Source organism: Mus caroli, chromosome X (genome assembly GCF_900094665.2).
Source record: "Mus caroli chromosome X, CAROLI_EIJ_v1.1, whole genome shotgun sequence".
Lineage (NCBI taxonomy): Eukaryota > Metazoa > Chordata > Mammalia > Rodentia > Muridae > Mus > Mus caroli.
In genome coordinates this window covers 95,210,988-95,231,127 of record NC_034589.1, presented here as the reverse complement: position 1 = coordinate 95,231,127, position 20,140 = coordinate 95,210,988, and the positions used below count along the sequence as shown (strand labels likewise).

At 39.5% G+C, this 20,140-nt stretch overlaps 1 protein-coding gene and 1 pseudogene across 2 annotated transcripts in view; both read left to right on the top strand.

Moving 5' to 3' along the window:
- The window catches only part of LOC110287021, a 9,811-nt pseudogene extending 1,700 nt beyond the window's left edge, over positions 1-8,111 (top strand).
- Positions 1-20,140, top strand: part of Tex11 (testis expressed 11) — a 202,376-nt gene that overhangs the window by 80,829 nt on the left and 101,407 nt on the right. For both annotated transcript variants that reach the window (XM_021153053.1, XM_021153052.1), the window contains exons 14-15: positions 15,788-15,939; positions 18,975-19,060. In XM_021153053.1, the coding sequence (XP_021008712.1) occupies positions 15,788-15,939; positions 18,975-19,060 (238 nt within the window). The remainder of the gene's footprint in view (positions 1-15,787; positions 15,940-18,974; positions 19,061-20,140) is intronic.

The window sequence follows — 20,140 nt, the reverse complement described above, 5'->3', positions numbered from 1 at the left end:
ATTTGGTATTCCCCAGTTGAGAAGTCTTTGTTTAGCTCTGTTCTTCATTTTTAATAGGGTTATTTGGTTCTCCGGAGTCTAACTTCTTGAGTTCTTTGTATATATTAGATATTAGCCATATATCGGATGTAGGATTGGTAAAGATCTTTTCCCAATCTGTTGGTTGCTGTTTTGTCCTATTGACAGTGTCCTTTGCTGTACAGAAGCTTTGTAATTTTATGAGGTCCTATTTGTCAATTGTTGATCTTAGAGCATAAGCCACTGGTGTTCTGTTCGGGAAATTTTCCCCTGTGCCCATGTGTTCGAGGCTCTTCCCCACTTTCTCTTCTGTTAGTTTCAGTGTATCTGCTTTTATGTGGAGTTCCTTGATCCACTTGGACTTGAGCTTTCTACAAGGAGATAAGAATGGCTCAATTTGCATTCTTCTACATACTCATTGCCAGTTGAACCAGCACCATTTGTTGAAATGCTGTGTTTTTTCCACTGGGTGGTCTTAGCTCCTTTATCAAAGCATTTGTGCTTTTTATAAGACCATAGTAGAAGGAAGGCAGAATGAAAACCTGGTCATTACTGGCAACAACCAGTGCATTGTTTTTCAGCAAGCAAGGGACAACAAAGCTGAGTGTAGAAAAGAACAAAACCTCTCTCATGTAGGTTTTCTACCTAAGGACACAAAAGACCTTATTCAGCACAGACTCTGAGACTTAATGAGTTTATTTATCTGCCACATGGAGTGAAAACTTTGAATGTTCAGAAAATGCCATTGAAAGGATGACTGGCAGAACTACCAGTGATTCAAATAACAAATTTGAAAACAGAATCATCTATTTCCTGAGGTTGCCTGTTTACATTTTTTCTACTGACCCTCAGGGCTTCAGTCCTTTTCCCTCACCCAATACCAGATCAGCACCCCCCCCAGCCCATTCACTTTCCCACCCAGGTCCCTCCTTCCCTCCCCACTTGTGGTTGCTTTCTTCTCTCTCCCAAGTGGGACTGAGGCATCCTCACTTAGGCACTTCAGCTTGTTGTGCCTTTTAAATTCTGTGGACTGTAGCTTGGGTATTTTATACTTTTTGGGGCTAATATCCACTTATTAATGAATATATACCATGCATGTCATTTTGTGTCTGAGTTACCTCACTCGGGGTATTTTCTAGTTCCATCCATTTGCCTGCAAAAGTCAGGATGTCCTCGTTCTTAATATCTGAGTAGTATTCCATTTTGTAACTGAACCACATTTTCTGTATCTATTCTTCTGTCGTGTGCCATCTAGGTTGTTTCCAGCTTCTGGCTATCACAAATAAGGCCGCTATGAACATGGTGGAACACGTTCCTTTGTGGCATGGTGGGCCATCTTTTGGATATATTCCCAAGAGTGGTATATCTGGGTCTTCCAATTTTCTGAAGAACCTCCAGATTGATTTACAGAGTGGCTGTACCAGCTTGCAATCCCACCAGCAATGGAGGAGTGTTCCTCTTTCTCCACATTCTCACCAGGATCTGCTGTCACCTGAGGTTTTGATTCTAGCCATTCTGACTGCTGTGAGGTGGACTCTCAGGGTTGTTTTGCAGGATCAGATTATGGCATTGGCATCACCTCAGTTCTGGTGAGGGAGGGTCCTCTTGACTGTATCACGTCATGGTGGGTGGCATGTGAGCATGTGTGGGTGCTAGCACTCATCTCTTAATACAGGAATCTAGAGAGGGATTGAAGGGTCACTTTAGGCTTTCCTAATTACTGTCCTCAAAACTCCTTTCAGGGAAACATCATTTCCTTCAAAGAACAGTATACCCCTAAAAGACTTAAGTATGTCCCAATAGATGCTACTTTTTACAGGTTCTATCCTGTGTCTTCCTTAGGGTTTCCATTGTGATAAAACACCGTGGTCATCGTAAAGCAAGTAGTTCATCATCCAGGGAAGTCAAGGCAGGTACCTGGAGGCAGCAGCCATGGGGAGTGCTGTTTACTGGTTTGGTCCCCATGGCTTTCTGGGGCTGCTTTCTTATAGCCTAGGTGTAGGCACCACCCACAGTAAGCTAGGCTCTTCCACATCGATCATCAATCAAGAAAATTACCACAAGCTTGTCTACTGGCCAGTCTGGTGCAGACATTTTCTCAACTAAGGTTCTCTCTTCCAGAATGACTCTAGCTTCTGTCAAATTGACAAACTCATCAGCACAGTTTCTCAACACTGCTACTCAGGGGACTGAGCCATCAACAAACGAACCATTTAGGCTGCAAACCATAGCACCTAGTGATTATACACATAGGGTGTATAACCACTGGCACAGCTATTCCCACTGGAAAAGGCAAGAGTCATGATGCCAGGCACTACTGCTTGGCAGTTCTAGCAAAAATGAACTGATTGCTACAATTGCTGTCCTTCTGTTTATAACTTTTGGATTTGTGCCTCTGTGTACTGTATTCATCAGAACTTTCTGCATTATGATTAATTTTTTTCTTTCCTGAGAAAAATTATGTCTGAGTCTTTTTAGGAAAATCCTAACTTTACGTTTATCTGGCCACTATTTGGAAGTCTTCCTATGTCCTGGAAATCATTAAGCACAGATAAGAACATAGCTAGATGAGGCCAGGTCTCTAGGAATATTCTTGGGGTATCTGCCCCTGAACAAACTCAAACAGTATAATTGATGCAGGGCAAACAGAGACAGTTGATAAACTCTGGCCAGAAGAATAGGTTACAGATTCAGGTCTCTTTTTATTATAGGCTTTCAGGTCTCTAAAAATGTAGTTTAAAAATAGGGGGCCACACAGGGTACACTCCTGAAGGAATAAAACTCAGTAAGATATATTGACTAAAATAAAGTTTTCCTACTTTATAGCATAGATGATGAAACATATAGCAAAAGAAGTTAGGTATTAATATTTGCTTTTCATAAAAAGACTGGTTCAGACATTTTCTGTTTGTTTGGAGTGCTTTCAAACTGCAGACATAGCCAGCCTAAAAATAGGCTGTCATATAATAAGTGTGTTTGCTCTGGAGGTGACACTCTTTAGATTCTTTAATTTGGAGTTTTAGGGCTAATAAGAATAAGAACAATCTGCTCTTTCTATTTTCTAATTGTAACTGAACTTGCAACCCTGGACATGTAATGAAAAGTCGAACATACATTCTGTACCACTTGGCTAGTCATTAGTCTGCCTCTGTTCAGGGAAGCTTGTATAAAGAAAGAAGCACCTGGCTGTTAGTCAGAACAGCAGAAATGGCCTTATTGCTAGTTAGAGCCATAGAAGCAGCCTGGTTGCTAGTTAGGCTGGGAGATTCCCTTGACCATCATGCCTGGCTCACTCTCTTCCTTTGCAGACTCCTTATGCTCTTTAAGGGCTGCCCTGTCAAGCAAAGACTCGCTGACTCTCCTCTCTATACAGGGGAAGGTTCCCTGGGAAAGCTCCAGCAACTCACAATCATTATAAGCAAATATTCATGACTGAGTAAGATGAAGTCTCATAAAAATTTTGTAGTCTTCTAATTGCAAAAGATGTTCACATATTAAAATGTAGTTTTTAGCCACTTGGCATTTCATCTTCTGAGAACTTCTTATTAAGTTCTCTACCCTAGTTGAAATTAGGTTGTTAGCTACATACTACCCCTCAAGCAGATGTTAAGATTTTCCCCTCCAGTCTGAAGGCTGCTGCTTTGCTCCAATAATGATATCCTTTGCTGTAAGATTTTTAGTCTCATGAAGTCCTATAATTGTTTATTTTATTTTATTCTATTCTATTTGGTTTTTCGAGACAGGGTTTCTCTGTGTATCCCTGGCTGTCCTGGAACTCACTCTGTAGACCAGGCTGGTCTCGAACTCAGAAATCTGCCTGCCTCTGCCTCCCAAGTTTTTGTTAGCACTATTCAAGGTATTTTGCTTTCTATTGTAAAATGAACTGTTTCCCTGATTTCTTTTTCTGCCTATTTGTCTTTTGTGTATAGGAAAGGTACTAATTTTTGTCTGTTAATTTTGTATCCTCCTATATTGCCAGAAGTATTTATCAGATATAGAAGTTTGCTGGTGGAATCTTTAGAGATTTTTAGGTATAAAATCATACTGTTTGTAAATAAGTATACTTTCACATTTTCTTTTCCTATTTTTTTTCTATTTTATTTTTTATTACTTTTATTTTATTTTTTTTTACAGTCCAGTCATTGCCCCCCTCCCGGTCTGCCCTCCCACAATTTCTCATCTCATTCTTCCTCCCCTCTGTCTCCAAGAGGATGCCTTCCCTCCATCCCTGCCAGGCCTCCCCACTCCCTAGAGCCTCAAGTCTCTCAAGGGGTAGGTCTATCTTCTCCCAATGAGGCCAAACCCAGCAGTCCTCTGCTGTATGTGTGTTGGGAGCCTCATATCAGCTGGTGTAGGCTGCCTGGTTGGTGGCTCAGTGTCTGAAAGATCTCAGGGAGTCCAGGTTAATTGAGACTGCTGGTCTTCCTAGGGGGTCACCCTCCTCCTCAGCTTTTTCCAGCATTTCTCTAATTCAACAACAGGTGTCCCCAACTTCAGTCCAGTGGTTGGGTGTAAGTATCTGCTTCTGTCAGTCAGCTGCTTGATGGGCCTCTAGGAGAACAGCCATGTTAGGCTCCTGTCTGTAAGCACACTATAGCATCAGTAATAGTGTCAGGCCTTGGAGCCTCCACTTGAGCTGGATCCCAATGTGGGCTGGTCACTGGACCTCCTTTCCCTCAGTCTCTTCTCCACTTTTGTCTCTGCAGTTCTTTTAGACAGGAATAATTCTGGGTCAGAGGTTTTTTCTTGACTGTGGGATGGCAACTCTATCCCTCCACTTGATATCCAGTCATTGCCCCCCTTTCTACTGGAGGTGGACTCTACAAGTTTTCCCTCCCCACTGTTGGGCATTTCATCTAAGGTCCCTCCCTTTGAGTCCTGAGAGTCTGTCAACTCCCAGGTCTTTGGTACATTCTCTAGAGGGCCCCCTCTACTTCCCGAGGTTGCATATTTCCATTCATTCTTCTGGTCCTCAGGGCTTTTCTCCTGTCCTCCCCCCAATACCTGATCACATTCCCCTCTTCCCCTTCTCCTCCCTTCTCCTATCCAGGTTCCTCCTTCCCTCTGCCTCCTTCAGTTACTTGTCTTATTGCTTTAGCTAAGACTTCAAGCACTATATTGAATGGGTATGGGAAGAGTGAGCATTCTTACCTTGTTCCTAATTTAATGGAAATACTTTTGAGTTTTTCACCATTTTGAATAGTGTTGGCTGCTGGGTTGCTATAGATCGACTATATTAGACTGAGAAATGTCCTTCATATCCTAGTGTCTTTAGAAATTTTATCATGAAGGGATGTTGGATTTTGTCAAAGACCTTTCATGTATCTAAGAAGATAAATGTGTGCTTTTCTCTCTTTTAGTCTGTGTGGTAAATTGTGTTTACTCATTTATATTTGTTGAACAATTTCTACATCTCTCGGATGAAGCAACCTGGTCATGGTGGATAATCTTTTTGATTTGCAATCGTTTAAAATTTGATTTGCAAGTATGTTATTGAAAGTTTTTCTTTTAGGGAGAGGTCTTTGTGTAAGTTTGGTATCCAGCTGATACTGTCTTCATAAAAATAATTTGGAAATATTCCTTAAGCTTCTAATTTGCAGAATAATATGAAAAGTGTTGACATTAGTTCTTCTTTGAAAGTCTGGTGGAATTCTGAACTGAATATATTTGGCCCTGGACTTACTTTGGTTGGGAGATTTTTAATTATTGCTTTTATTTCAGTTGGGTTGTGAATCTGTTTAAATTACTTATTTCATCTTGATTTAACTTTGGTAGGTCATATATGCCAAGAAATTCATTAATTTCTTTTAGACTTTTTAGTTTGCTGGGATACAGACATTTTAAAAGCCTATTTAATTAAAATAGAATTACATCACTTTAATTCTTCCCTTTCCTCCTTTTGTCCACTCCCATGGACTCTTCTCCCAACCCTCATACCATCCACACTCTCAAGTTGGTCGCCACTTTAGCTTTGATTATTCTTTATTCTTGTTATATGCATACATTTAAATGTACATATATTCATGTACAAATATATAAATACAGCTGAGTCTGTTTTTGTTGCTTGTGTGAAAATGGATTAAGGGCTGATAACCAATTAAGGGGTTTACGGTGGTTTGAGGGAAAATGGCTCCCATAGGCTCATAGGGAATCTTACTATTAGGAGGTATGGCCTTGATGGAGGAAGTGCGTTACTGTGGAGGCAGACCTTGAGGGCTCCTATGTTCAAGCTAGGCCTAAAATAGCACACTGTCTACTTCTGCTGCCTGTGGATCAAGATGTAGAACTCTTACCTCATTCTCCAGCAACATGTCTGCCTCTGCATGCTACCATGTTTCCCATCATGATGATAATGGACCACACCTCTGAAAGTATAAGCCAGCCCCAATTAAATGTTTACCTTTATAAGAGTTGCCATGGTCAGCCGGGTGTGGTGGCGCATGCCTTTAATTCCAGCAGAGGCAGGCAGATTTCTGAGTTCAAGGCCGGCCTGGTCTACAGAGAGAGTTCCAGGACAGCCAGGGCTACACAGAGAAACCCTGTCTCGAAAAAAAAAAAAAAAAAAAAAAAAGAGTTGCTATGGTCATGGTGTCTCTTCACAGCAACAGAAACCCTAACTAAGACAGGCCTCATCTCTGGAAGAGGCGAATTTTCCCTCTCCCAGTATTCATATGTTGCTGCCTATAGTTTAGTGGTGGGACTCTGTGAAAATCCATCCCCATGCAAGTATGTCTATTGATACTGCCATTGTCTCAGTTTAATTTATGTAGTCATTTCTAGGAGAAACTTTCTCAGTGGACTTCCTGGTACTCTGGCTCTTAATTTTTTTCACTTCTTCTGTGATTTTATCCAAGATACAGTAACTGTGAAGTAGATGTATGCACTGATGCCAAACACCCGACAATTCCTTGATCTCTGTATTGTGATCAGATTTTCTGTGACGATCTCCATCTGCTATAAAGAGAAGATTCTTTGATGGATGGTGGTGTCTACACTTACCTGTGGATAGAGTTAGATTTAGAATATAGTAAGAATGATGCTGAATCTAACAAAATGGTGGTAGTAGACTTACTTCTAAGGTCCACAGCCTCACTAGCTCAGAGAAGTTGGCTTGATTTTTAGTACCAGACACGGTTTTCTTTCTTTTGAGTAGGTCCTAAGTCCAGTTAGATAGCTTTTAGTTGCACAAACTGTAATTTACTACACCAGTACAGATAGTTTGCCATGTTGGTCAGTGTTGTAGTTCATATGTGTTTGGGCTGGGTAAGACTACTAATTGCTTTTATTTCTTGGGAGCTTGCATAGTATTTTCTATTACCTTCAAAGTAGATCACAGAGAAGGCTTTTAGGTTGGATCCAACTGGAATCATACTAAGTCCTGTGTCTAAAATGTGTATTGTCTTTAGCAACAGGGGCTTAATTTCAACTCTGGGAAGCAACCAAGGGTTACATCAATAATCTGTATTGTTTTAGGAGTCTCTTAGAATTACCCTGACCATCCATTTGAAAAAAGGGGTTGTAGCCTCAGCCTCCAAATTTTGAGCTGTGGCCCTTAGACAAAATCACAGAATCATCTCAAAAGATGAAAAAATTCCTTTGAAAAGTCCAACATGTTTTCATGATAAAAAGTTTTTGTCTAAGTCCATTTTTATGATTTATCATATTTATTAGTTGGGGTTCCAGGAGTTGCTCCACAAACCACACAACACTGAGCTCAGTTAGACAGGGATAGTTTATTGAATGCATACCCTAAGATTGACCCATCAGGACCATAACTCAAAATTTGGAGGCTGAGGCTATGACCCCAACCCTTTTTTTCTATGTCAACTTATAAGGGCTAAAACTGCAAAAACCACAATGAGCTCATATACACAAGTGCAGGAAATGCTGCATGGTGGTCCGCCCTGATTCAAGCCATTTTAGATATAACTGTTCATATTGACCTTTAATTTGATAGGTTCTACGTGAAGCTTATAGTTGTGGAGTTTCTTAAGATTAACAAACTTCACAGAGAACATAACAGGGTATGTGGTCAGCTTGACCCTGCTCTGACTCAAGTTATTTTTCTGCATCAATGTCTGGCAACAATATGAAATAGCTGGTGGACATGGAACAAAATGGATACAGCTATGCTAGGGGTGGGACAGGCCTCAACAATCGACTTATGTATTGTTATACTAACTTTGCGTTTCCAAGATAAAGCCTACCTGATCATGGTGGATGATCTTCTTAATATGTGTTTGCATTTGGTTTTCTAGTATTTTATTGAGAATTTTTACATCTGTGTTGATCAGAGAAATCAGTCTGTAGGTTTTTGTTGTTCTGTCCTGATGTGGCATCCTTAGGAGGATGAAGTAGGTGTGGTCTTTTGGAGTAGGTGTGTTACTGTGGGTGTGGACTTTAATACATTCCTCCTAGCTGCTAGGGAGCCAGTCTTCTCCAAGTTGTTCATCTGCTGCATATGTGCAGGGAGGCCTAGGTCCAGCCTGTGTATATGTTCTTTGGTTTGTGGTTCAGACTCTGAATGCTCCAAGGGTCCAGGTTAGTTGACTCTGTTGGTCTTCCTGTGGAGTTCCTATCCCCTTTGGGGCCCTCAGTCCTTCCTCCAACTCTTCCATAAGAGTCTCTGAGCTCCATCCAGTGTTTAGTTGTGGTATCTGCATCTGTCTAGTTAGCTGCTGGGTGGAGGCTCTCAGGGGACAGTTATGCTAGGCTCCTGTCTGCAAGCATAACAGAGCATCATTAGTAGTGTCAGGGATTGGTGCTTGCCCATGGGATGGGCTTCAAGTTGGGCTGGTTATTGGTTGGCTGTTCCCTCAGCTCTACTCCATCCCATCTCTGTATTTCATATAATTGGGGATTGAAAGTTTTGCGGGTGGGTTGGTGTCCCTGTCGAACCACTGGGGTTCCTGCCTGGCCTCTTCAGGTTCCATAATCCCAATGCTGTGATTCTTGGGCACCTCCCTTATCCAGGTCTCTGTCTCAGCTATCCACATCCAGCTCAGTTGGTATTTTAAATGGGACCACATAACTTGGAAGGGGAAAGTGGTGGAGGTGATAAGGGAGGAATTGGAGAGGAGGGAATTAAGGTGGATTTGATTCTAAAAACACAGTATATGCTAGTATGAACAGTAAATAAAACAAGTTTAAAATATTAAACATAATTTAGTCACCAGGGAAATGTAAATTTAAACTACCTTGAGATTGCATCTCACCCTGGTCAGAATGGCTACAATTAAGTACCTCCAAACTAGGAAATACTTGTGAAGTTGTAGCAGGGAAAGGAACTTTTTTTCTTATAAGTTCTTTGACCACCTTTCTTTAACCAATCCTTTCTATATCCAGCCCCTTCCCTTCCCACCCAAGTTTGAGTCCTTTTTGTATCCCCATGATGCATATATAATCTTGTATGTGTGGCTTTCGACAGGAGAAGAATAGTTATCATATTCTCAGAGAAAATTGACCCTTTGGAAAAGGAACTCTTAAAATGCTGCCACTGTGGGAATTCGTATGGAGAGGCCTCAAGAATAAGTACACTTATAATAGAAATACCTGCATACCCATATTTATTATAGCACTATTCACAATTGCTGAGTTTTGGACTCAGTATAGGTATTGGTCAGTAGATGAATTGATAAAGAAGTGTGTTAAATATATAGAATGAATCTTACTTAGGTCTAAGAAAACCAAAAATTATGGCATTTTAAAGAAAATAGTTACAACTACAGAGTGCCTCTTAAGCAAAATATCCCAGAATCAAAGACAACATATGTTTTCTCTAGGAATCAAAGACAACATATGTTTTCTCTAGGTGTAGCTATTAAAGAAAGAAAAAGACATAAAAATAGAAGAGGACTATTATTTATGAGGGTGGGACGGGCCTTAGTGAGGGTTAATAATGTGATAAATATGATCATAGTATATGAATGTCTGAAAATGTCATAATGAAACCTTTTACTTTGTAAAATTAAAATATGCAGTCTCAACCTACCCAGACCCCAGGGAGCTCTCAGAGACTGAGCCACCAACCAGGAGCTTACAGGGGCTGGTGGCACAAATATAGCAGAGGTCTGCCTGATCAGGCCTCAGTGGGAAGAGATGTGCTTAGTCCTAGAGAGTCTTGAGGCCCCCAGGGAAGGGGGAGATCTGGTAGTGGGGAGAGCACCTGGAAGCAAGAGGAGGAGGAATGGGATGAGGAACTGTGGGAGAGGAGACTGAGGGGGTGGGGCACAATGACTGGAATGTAAATAAATAAAAATTAAAAGAAATATGCTTGTAATAAAAAGCCACAAATGCAGTCCAGATTCAAGGAGAAAATACCTTAGCAGGATGTGAATACTAAGGAGCACAATTCTCAGGGAAAATATATTTAGAAAGTAGCTATTGCAGTGGGCTAGACATACTAGTCCCATCCCCACTTTGATGTGGGAATTAGAGGGATTTTCACTGTGCTGATTTCCTTCTTTCTTATTCTTTCCCCCAAGTCTGCATCCCGCTTCTTATATAAGCTGAATCGGAGCCCTTATATTGCTTAAAAATTTGTCCAGGGATCCATCCCATAATCAGCCTCCAAACGCTGACACCATTGCATACACTAGCAAAAGTTTGCTGAAAGGACCCAGATATAGCTGTCTCTTGTGAGACGATGCCGGGGCCTAGCAAACACAGAAGTGGATGCTCACAGTCAGCTATTGGATGGATCANAATGGAGGAGCTAGAGAAAGTACCCAAGGAGCTAAAGGGATATGCAACCCTATAGTTGGAACAACATGATGAACTAACCAGTACCCCGGAACTCTTGACTCTAGCTGCATATGAATCAGAAGATGGCCTAGTCGGCCATCACTGGAAAGAGAGGCCCATTGGACACGCAAACTTTATATGCCCCAGTACAGGGGAATGCCAGAGCCAAAAAGTGGGAGTGGGTGGGTGGGGGAGTGGGGGGTGAGGGTATGGGGGACTTTTGGGATAGCATTGGAAATGTAAATGAGGAAAATACCTAATAATAATATATATATATAAAGAAAATTTTAAGAAAAAAATTTGTTTGACAGAAAAACCTGAGTTTAACTATAAGCAGTCTCGATGGCTTGTCACACAATGGAAAATGGAATTAATGTTTGCAGTTCTTCTATAACCATAATCAATTGTTCCTATGTCCCATTAATTTCTGACTTAATAGATTTTCCTAGGCTATTTATTTTTGGTTGAGTGAGCTAATTATTCAACTATTTATTCTCTTTTGTCCCTTTTTGGTTTTGATATTCTCATCCTTGATTTTTTTTATCAGCCTAATTACATTTGCTTTTAATTACAGAAATCTTTCAAGGTTTCTAAGCACTGACAATATATTTTCCTAGTCTCTGTCTCTGCAGTGGATTTAGCTTCATACTTATTCTGTTATTTTCTTGAGGTAAATAATAGTGAGATGGATGTAATTCTTTCTTTCTAAATAACTAATTCCTGGCTGAATATTTGATACAGTATGATGTAGTGTATCCTTGGTATTTTTCAGAATTGACCCATATTTTCATTTTACAATCATCAGCACTGAGTCAGAATTAAAACCATCAGCAATCTGTTTAGGGCTATCTCAGAAACTGTTGGAAATTCCGATCTTATGTGAAGCCAAAGCTGGTTACCCAGGAGTACCTCATTCTTTCCCTACCTCCCCAAGTGGCTAGCTAGCATAGACAGAGGTGTCATCCTCTATTACTCTCCATTGTTTTGTCTTAAGACGTGGTCACTCACTTACTCTGGGGCTGGTTGTTTCAGCTAGACTCAGTGAGTGGCCAGCAGAACTTCTAAAAGATCCTCCTGTCTCTGCCAACCCCTCAGGTTAGTTTTATAAATTGTGTAAATTTTAGATAGCAACCTCAGATTGGACTGTGATATGAAACATTTCCTCTTACGTTGTGTATTTCCTTTTCATTTTACTTAATATTTCCTTTGCTTTATAGAAATATTTTAGATTTATATAGTCTTACTTGGTTAGTTTGGTTTATTTTTGTCTATTGTTTCTTTTTTTAATTAATCATTCCATTCATTTAGATCTCAACTGATATCCCACTTCTCAGCTACCCCTCCACAAACCTTCCCTCCCACATCCGCCCTTTCTCCCTCCCCTTTGCCTCAATGAGGGTGCTCCTCCACCAACTCACCCTCTTCTGCCCCACTGCTCCAGCATCCCCTAATTCTGGGGCATCAAACCTTCACAAGACCAAGGGCCTCCCCTCCCATTGATGTCAGACAAAGCCATCTTCTGCTACTGCCCTGTACACTCCTTGCTTGGTGGTCTAGTCACTGGGAGCACTGGGTGGTCCATCCAGCCAAAAGTGTTCTTCCAATGGGATTGAAATCCCCCCTCTGCTCCTCCAGTCCTTCCACCAGCTCCCTGACCAGGGTCGTTGCCAAGATCAATGTAAAAGAGATTGTTCCTTGTTTCATTTCTTTTAGGTGTTTTATGGTTTCAGATATTGTGCTTAAGTCTTTAATACATATTGCATTGATTTTTGTGAATATTGTAGGATAAAGGTACAGTTTCATGATTTTGAGTGTAAATATCCATTTTCCCAACAGCCTTTTTTAAAGAGACAATATTTTTATGCTGTTTTATGGGTACTCTTACTGAAAAGAATGAGGTTTTTCCTTGCCTTTCAATCTTGCTTATTTTTCTGTATCATACTATACTATACCTTTGTAGTGTAATCTGAAATCAGGAAGTATGAATCCTCTAACTTCGTTTTTAAGATTTATTTTTATTTTATGTGTATGGATGTCTGGGTGAATGTATGCTACAAGTATGCAGATGCCACCAAAAGCCAGAAGGTGGCACCCAGTTCCCTGAGGCTGGAGTTACAGGGAGTTGGGAGCCTCCTAACTTGAGTGCTGAGAACCAAGTTTGGATCATTTGGATCGTCTGGAAGAGAATGAATCTCTTAACTTCTGAGCTGTCTTTTTAGCCCTTGCTTTTCATTTTTATAATTTTTGTTGGTCACTTAGGTCCATTTTTAGCTCATAAGATTTTATTATAGCTGCTTCTACTTCTATGAATAATGATAATAACATTTTGATAGAGATTGCTCTCAATCTGTAGATTTTAGTGAGTAAGCATAAATATCTTTGTACCATTTAATCTTCTGATCCACGAGGATAATATATTTTTCCATTTATATCATTTATAGTTAGTCATCTTAGTTAGATTTATTCTTTTATTTATTTATATGTTTTTAATTGGTTATTTTCTTTATTTACGTTTTAAATGTTTTACCCTTTCCAGGTCTCCCCTTTGGAAATCCCCATCCCATCCTCCCTCCCCCTGCCTCTATGAGGGTGCTCCCTCCATCCTACCTACCCACTCCCATCTTTTTACCCTGGCATTCCCCTATACTGGGGCGTTGAACACCCTCAGGCCCAAGGGCCTCTCCTTCCACTGATGTCCAACAAGGCCATCCTCTGCCACATATGCGACCAAAGCCATGAGTCCCTCCATGTGTACTCTTTGGTTGGTGGCCCAGTCCCTGTGAGCTCTGGGGGGCCTGGCCAGTTGACACTGTTGCTCCCCCCATTGGGCTGCAAATCCCCTCAGCTCTCTTAGTCTCCTTTCCAACTCCTCCATCGGGGACCCCGCGCTTAGCCCAATGATTGGCTGCAAGCATCCACCTCTGTTTCTGTGTTTGTCAGGCTCTGGCAGAGCCTCTCAGGAGACAGCCATATCAGACTCCTGTCATCAAGCACTTCTTGGCATCCACAATAGTGTCTGGGTTTGGTGGCTGTATATGGGATGGATCCCCAGGTGGGACAATCTCTGGTTGGCCTTTCCTTCAGTCTCTGTTCCACACTTTGTCTCCATATTTGCTCCCATGAGTATTTTGTTGCCCCTTCTAAGAAGCACTGAAGCATCCATACTTTGGTCTTCCTTCTTCTTGGACTTCATATGGTCTGTGAATTGAATCTTGGGCATTCCAAACTCTTTGGCTAATATCCTCATGTCAGACAGTACATACCGAGTTTGTTCTTTTGTGACTGGATTACCTCACTCAGGATAATATTTTCAAGTTCCATCCATTTGCCTGTGAATTTCATGAAGTTATTGTTTTTCATAGCTGAGTAGTACTCCATTGTGTAAATGTACCACATTTTCTGTATCCATTCCTCTGTTGAGGGACATTCCTCTGTTGTTGTTTCCAGCTTCTGGCTATTATAAATAAGGCTGCTATGAACATAGTGGAGCATGTGTCCTTATTACCAGTTGGAACATCTTCTGGGTACATGGCCAGGAGTGGTATTGCTGGATCTTCCTGTTGTACTAGTCTAATTTTCTGAGGAACCTCCAGACTGACTTCCAGAGTGGTTGTACAAGCTTGCAATCCCACCAGCAGTGGAGGAGTGTTCCTCTTTCTCCACATCCTCACCAGCATCTGCTGTCACCTGAGTTTTTCATCTTAGCCATTCTGACTGGTGTGTGGTAGTTTTGAATTTATTCTTAAGTATTTCACATAATGCTTTAGTAAAAGGGAAATACATTTATTTCACTTGCAGGATATTTTATTGTGTTATAAAGAAATATTGAGTTTTGTATGATAGTTTTGTATCCTAAAATTTCACTGATTTTACTTATTTAAAATTTATTATATATATATATATATATATATACACATACATACATACATACATACACTTATTTAGCTTCTTGTAATTGATTGTGCAACCAGAGAAATTCTAATTAACATTTATGTCTTACATTATTTCTGCTTAATTTTAGTACATGATACAATGGAAAAGTTCAGTTTATTTTGAGAGTAAAAAATCTTATTTTTTTCCCCATCATCATTTGTTGAAAGACTTTTTTCATCATAAAATGGTTCTAGCACCTTCATAAAAAAATCATTTGGCCATATATGCCAAAGTTTATTTGTGTGTCCTCTCTTCAATTTTATTGGTCTATATGTATTTATGCTGGTCCCATACAGTTTGGGTACGTTATCTTTGTAATAAGTTTGATATTAGGGAGCATGGTTCTTCACCTCTGTTCTTCGTTTTCAAGATTGTTGTGATTATATCAGTCTTTGAAATGCTGTATGAATAGTTACTGTCTTTTAAAAAAAGCTGTTAGTATTTCAACTGGGTATTTCATTAAATACTTCAAATATGTTGAGTGCATTGACATTTAATAATATTGAAAGCCAGGCATAGTGGCTCATGTATTCCCAGAACTTGGGAAGTCAAGATAGAAGGATTCCTGTGAATTTACAACTAGCCTTGGCTACATAGTAAGTTCAGGGCAAGCTTTAGCTACAGAGAGTGAGACCTTGTCTTGCAAAGACAAATGAACAAACAAAATAATAAGAAAATGTTGAGCTGGCAATATGTCTCAACAGGTAATTGTGCCTAGCATGAGAACCTGAGCTTCGGTTCTGGGACCTAAATGGTAGAAAGAGAGAAACTACTCCCATAATTTCTTCTCTGACCTCCACATGCATTCCCTGTCATGGATGCATATTCTCTCTCTCTCTCTCTCTCTCTCTCTCTCTCTCTCTCTCTCTCTCTCTCTCTCTCTCATGCAAAAATCGAGTACAGTGTTACTATAATGAAATGATGTATTACTGACAATGAGTGCAGTATTACTATAGTGAAATGATGAATCACTGACAAATAGGCATCTGATGCATTACCTAAGTTTGTTTTGGCTCACATTGAAATTATTTTAATCCCATTGGTCAAAACCAAGTTCTACTTACACTGCTTAAAATTATATCTTTCTGTGCAGAGAGTCTGTTGGGTTTTGCTTTCTGAGAATCATCTCTGACCATTTTAAATTGCCAGAAGATAGGAAGAGAATTCTGTTGTTCTACATTGACATGCTTTTACAAAAGGATCAAGACGTGATTGCTGAAGAGAAGATTAAAGAAGTCCTTAAAGGTCAGTAAGAGTCTGCATTTTCTGAAAGTTGTTAATTTACCTATTATTTTAAGATACATGTCAGAACAATAGCAAAAGTCGCAGGCCAACAGGTTCTCCCATCTCTCCTTAAAGGTTTTCAGCAACGCTGTGACCATCTAGAAGTTGAAACGTTGGTGTGCTCTAATGAACAACTAAGCACAAATGACAAAACACCTTCAAAATACAGATAAACCTCTGAGCTTAAAGCCCGCCTGCAGCCGAAAATTGTGAGGTTTATAAACCCCAAGTTCATATTTCTGATTTGACTTCAGGCTAGCTGTGTGCCTTGGGGCAAGTCAGTACCTTTGGATGTTGGCTTTTTCAACTGTAAAGTGAAAGTTGTGAAACAAATTCCTGCTTTTAAAGCTGTTTAGTGGCAGTATTAGTTTGTGATGCAGTCTTACATAAACTCCCCCTAGACAAAACAGATTTGATTTTTGGTAGTTAAAGCAGAGAAGTAGAACCACCTCTTCTCAGCATTGCCCTAATCCTCCACTCACTGCACAGCCTCCATAACTTACAGTGTGCAGATAATATAAGCACTGTCTTGGAAAATTCTCTGCCTGACCTCATCTGAAGTGATAGTCACTAAATGTTAAGAGGGAGATTTGTTCTGAATGGTGGCATTTAAGGCAGTGTGTTGCTTCTATGATATTGTACTGCATTGCTTAAATATGTATTGTGTGCATCATATTTTCATAAAAACAGACATTAATAGTTCCCAAAAGGAAATCATGCAATATTAAGAGCTTTTTGAATTCTATTTCCTATGAACTATATTTTTCTAATGACACCCACATTTTCATTCTCAAGATTTTCATTAAGAATTCATTTACTTTTTGAATCTCTTTTTGATAATCTTGGTTATCCGGTTTTCTGGTCCTTGACATTTTAATGATATCATAATACAAATAGAAAAGATTCATAAGAAAATATATAGCTAACCTGACTATATGACAGGAAAAGCTGCAATTTTTCTTGTTTCCAGGTTATTCTTTGAAAATACTATGTAGATACAGAAATAAAAGAATTAGGAAACAATATATAGGTAGATAGATATAAGGGAAAATCTCTTTCACTGTCTGTGTGTGTTGGAGGCTAGAGTATGACCTCAGGTGTCATTCTTCAAAAGCTCCTTATGATTTGAGATAAGATCTCACTGGGGCCTGGGACTTATAATTCAGCTAGACTGGCTCACTAGGACCTGGGTTTGCTAGTTCAATTACACTCCTAAACTCCAAGGATCCTCTTTCTCTAGCTCCCCAGTGCATGCACATTACAAGTGCATGCTACTACACCTGGCTTTTTATGTGAGTGGAGTCTAAACTCAGATCCTCAGGCTTGCCTGGCAAAACCAGCTGAGCACTTTACCAACTGGGCTATCTCTTCAGCTCTAGACAAGTTATATATTTCAGAAACAGCTTCTTGTTGTGTTGCTCAATCTATCCTCATGTGACTGCCTCCTCAGCCTCTCAACTAACTGAAATTACAAGTGTTTTGTCCAGTGCAATAAAATGCAATTGTTTGGTAATGTTGATCTTCAATGGCCATGAAAGGTTACATTTTAAGTAATAGAACTTAGGAAGTTAGACATTTGTTTATCTGTTATGCTTATGTGTATATACACACATGAAGTACACATGTGTGCAAAGGCGCAAGCATGTGCATAGGTCCAGAGTGCAAGCTCAAGTTATCTTTCCTGAGACTCTCTCAACCTTGCCTTTTGAGACAGGAACTCTCACTAGCTAGGAGTAAAGTGAGTAAACTAGATTGGGCTGCCTGTGAGTCCCAGGCCTCTCCACTTTCTCCCCCTCTCTAGCACTAGCATAACAATCAAGTGCCACCACACCTGACATTTTATATGAATTCTGGAAATTAAACTCTGATCCTCATGTTTACATAGCGAGCACTTTACAGACTGAGCTATTTTCCTAGTCCTCGACTTCCTTTTTGAAGGGCAGAAAATTGTTAGCTAACTAAAAAGTTGACTTTACAGAATAATTCATTTGTTTATTTTTTATTAATCATCCCATTCGTTTACATCTCAAATGATATCACACTTCCTGGTTACCCTTCCACAAGCCATCCATTCTACAACCTCCCTCTCCTTCCTCCCCTTTGCCTCTATTAAGTGTGCTCCTCCACCCACTCACCCACTCCTGCTGCATCCCTCCTTCAACCCACTATGCTGGGGCATCAAATCTCCACAGGACCAAGAGTCTCCCCTCCCATTGATGTCAGACAAGGAGGTTAGACAGAGTTTTATTCATATAATCAAGGTATTATAAACTTTTAAGGAGACGTTAAGTAATTGGTTACTCTTACATAAGTATTTTTAAGCCACATGTGCTGACTCCATTGATGAGTCAGGGACTATTGGTGTTCTAATGAAGACATTTGCGAAAATTGAGGGTTTGTGCCAAAAGGGCAGATGAGAAAGGGGTATAGAATTCTATTGCAGTTTAAACTTTACCTTAAGGTGCTAATATATTTGTATCTTGTAAATGTCTAGACCAGAAATAATCAGGCACACGTTACAATTTAAACGAATAAAGTTTATCTGTAAGTGTGGTCTTAAAGTATTTTTTAAAAGCTTTAAGGTATAATTGGCCTTTCTTGCGAGCTTGATCTGATCTTTTTAGTACATAATAGTATGAGCAGTTCTTATTAATGATTTCTGACATTGCTGTCTGCTCATTCACAATAACCTTATTAGGGCACCAGATGATGATCTAATTTAGAACATGAAAAGTAAGTTAAGAAGAGACTAGGCTGGGAATGTATCAGAGGCTGGTGGGAGACTTCCAGCGATTCTAGCAAACGCTGATTAGATTATATAACCAGTCATGATGGGAAACCAGATTGAAGGGGAAAACCTGTCTAATATGATTGTTTTATAGACGTTACTTAAAGATTAAGTACAGCTATTAAGTCTAGAGTGTATACAGTTAACATTCTGTTTAATGCAACGGATCTAGGTTCTTTTTATAGCTTGTTTTTTTTTTTTTTTTCAGGTTACCAAACAAGAGGTCGACTGACAAGAGATTTAGTAAATTGGTTACACAACATTCTGTGGGGAAGAGCTTCCAGAAGTGTTAAGGTTTGTGAATAACCTGTTTTCACTCATTGTATTCTTTCTCCTTTGCACCAAATGAAACACTGTTCACTATAAAAATCAGAGAGAGCAGGATCTGGCAAGTGCAGCTCAGTGGAAGCACTTGTGTAGCCTGTGTGAGACCCTAGATTCTATACTCAGCACTACTTAAGCACTGTGAATATATAATTTATAGATGCTATCTAAATATAGAGACTATGAAAGTATTATTACTATGTTTTTGTTTGCTCTTTGTTTGCTTAAGTGATGCATATTACAGTGTGAGTGAATGGAGAGTATTATGCTAAGTGAAGTAAGCTAGTCAAGGAAATAGTATTCAGTTCCACTTATATGAGTTATGTAGAGTAATCACATTCATAGAGATGTGGCCTACAGTGGTAGTTGCCAGGGGTTTGGGATGAGGTAGAAATGTGGAGAATGAGTCTAGAGTTTTATTTTATTTTATTTTTTGCTGGCTATTGAACTTGGGCCTTGTACATGCTAGGCATGGACTCTACTATTGCATTATACCTACAGCCCTCAGATTTTCCCATTTTAAAAGATGGCTAAGTTTTGAAGATTGGCTCTATAATATGGTGAATATATATGACACTAGTGACCTGAATAGTTAAAAAATAGTTAAGATACGGATTTCCTGTGTGGAGGAAAAGTAGACATTTCACCCTAAGGATATATAAGAAAATCATGTTTCTCTCTTTTAAAAAGTTATAATGATAAATTTTATGTTATCCATTTTATCATGATTAAAAGTAACCCAAATAAAGACTTTAAAATATTCAAAAGCTAAGATAACTCAAGCACAGAGGCACATTATGAATAAGTCTTTCAAGCAGGACACTGATAACTATCTAGAAATGACAGATCTATACAAAAGAATACCAGAAATGATAAATACATAAATAAACATATAAGATATTTTCCTCTCATAAATATTTCTTTAGGGGTAGAACTGTAGCTCAATTGATAATTATAATAAATGTAAGCACGAGGACCTATGCCAATTAAAGAAAAAGTAAGGTCTGTAATTGGTGGGCAGATAACACAGGAGGATTCGTAGGGCTCTCT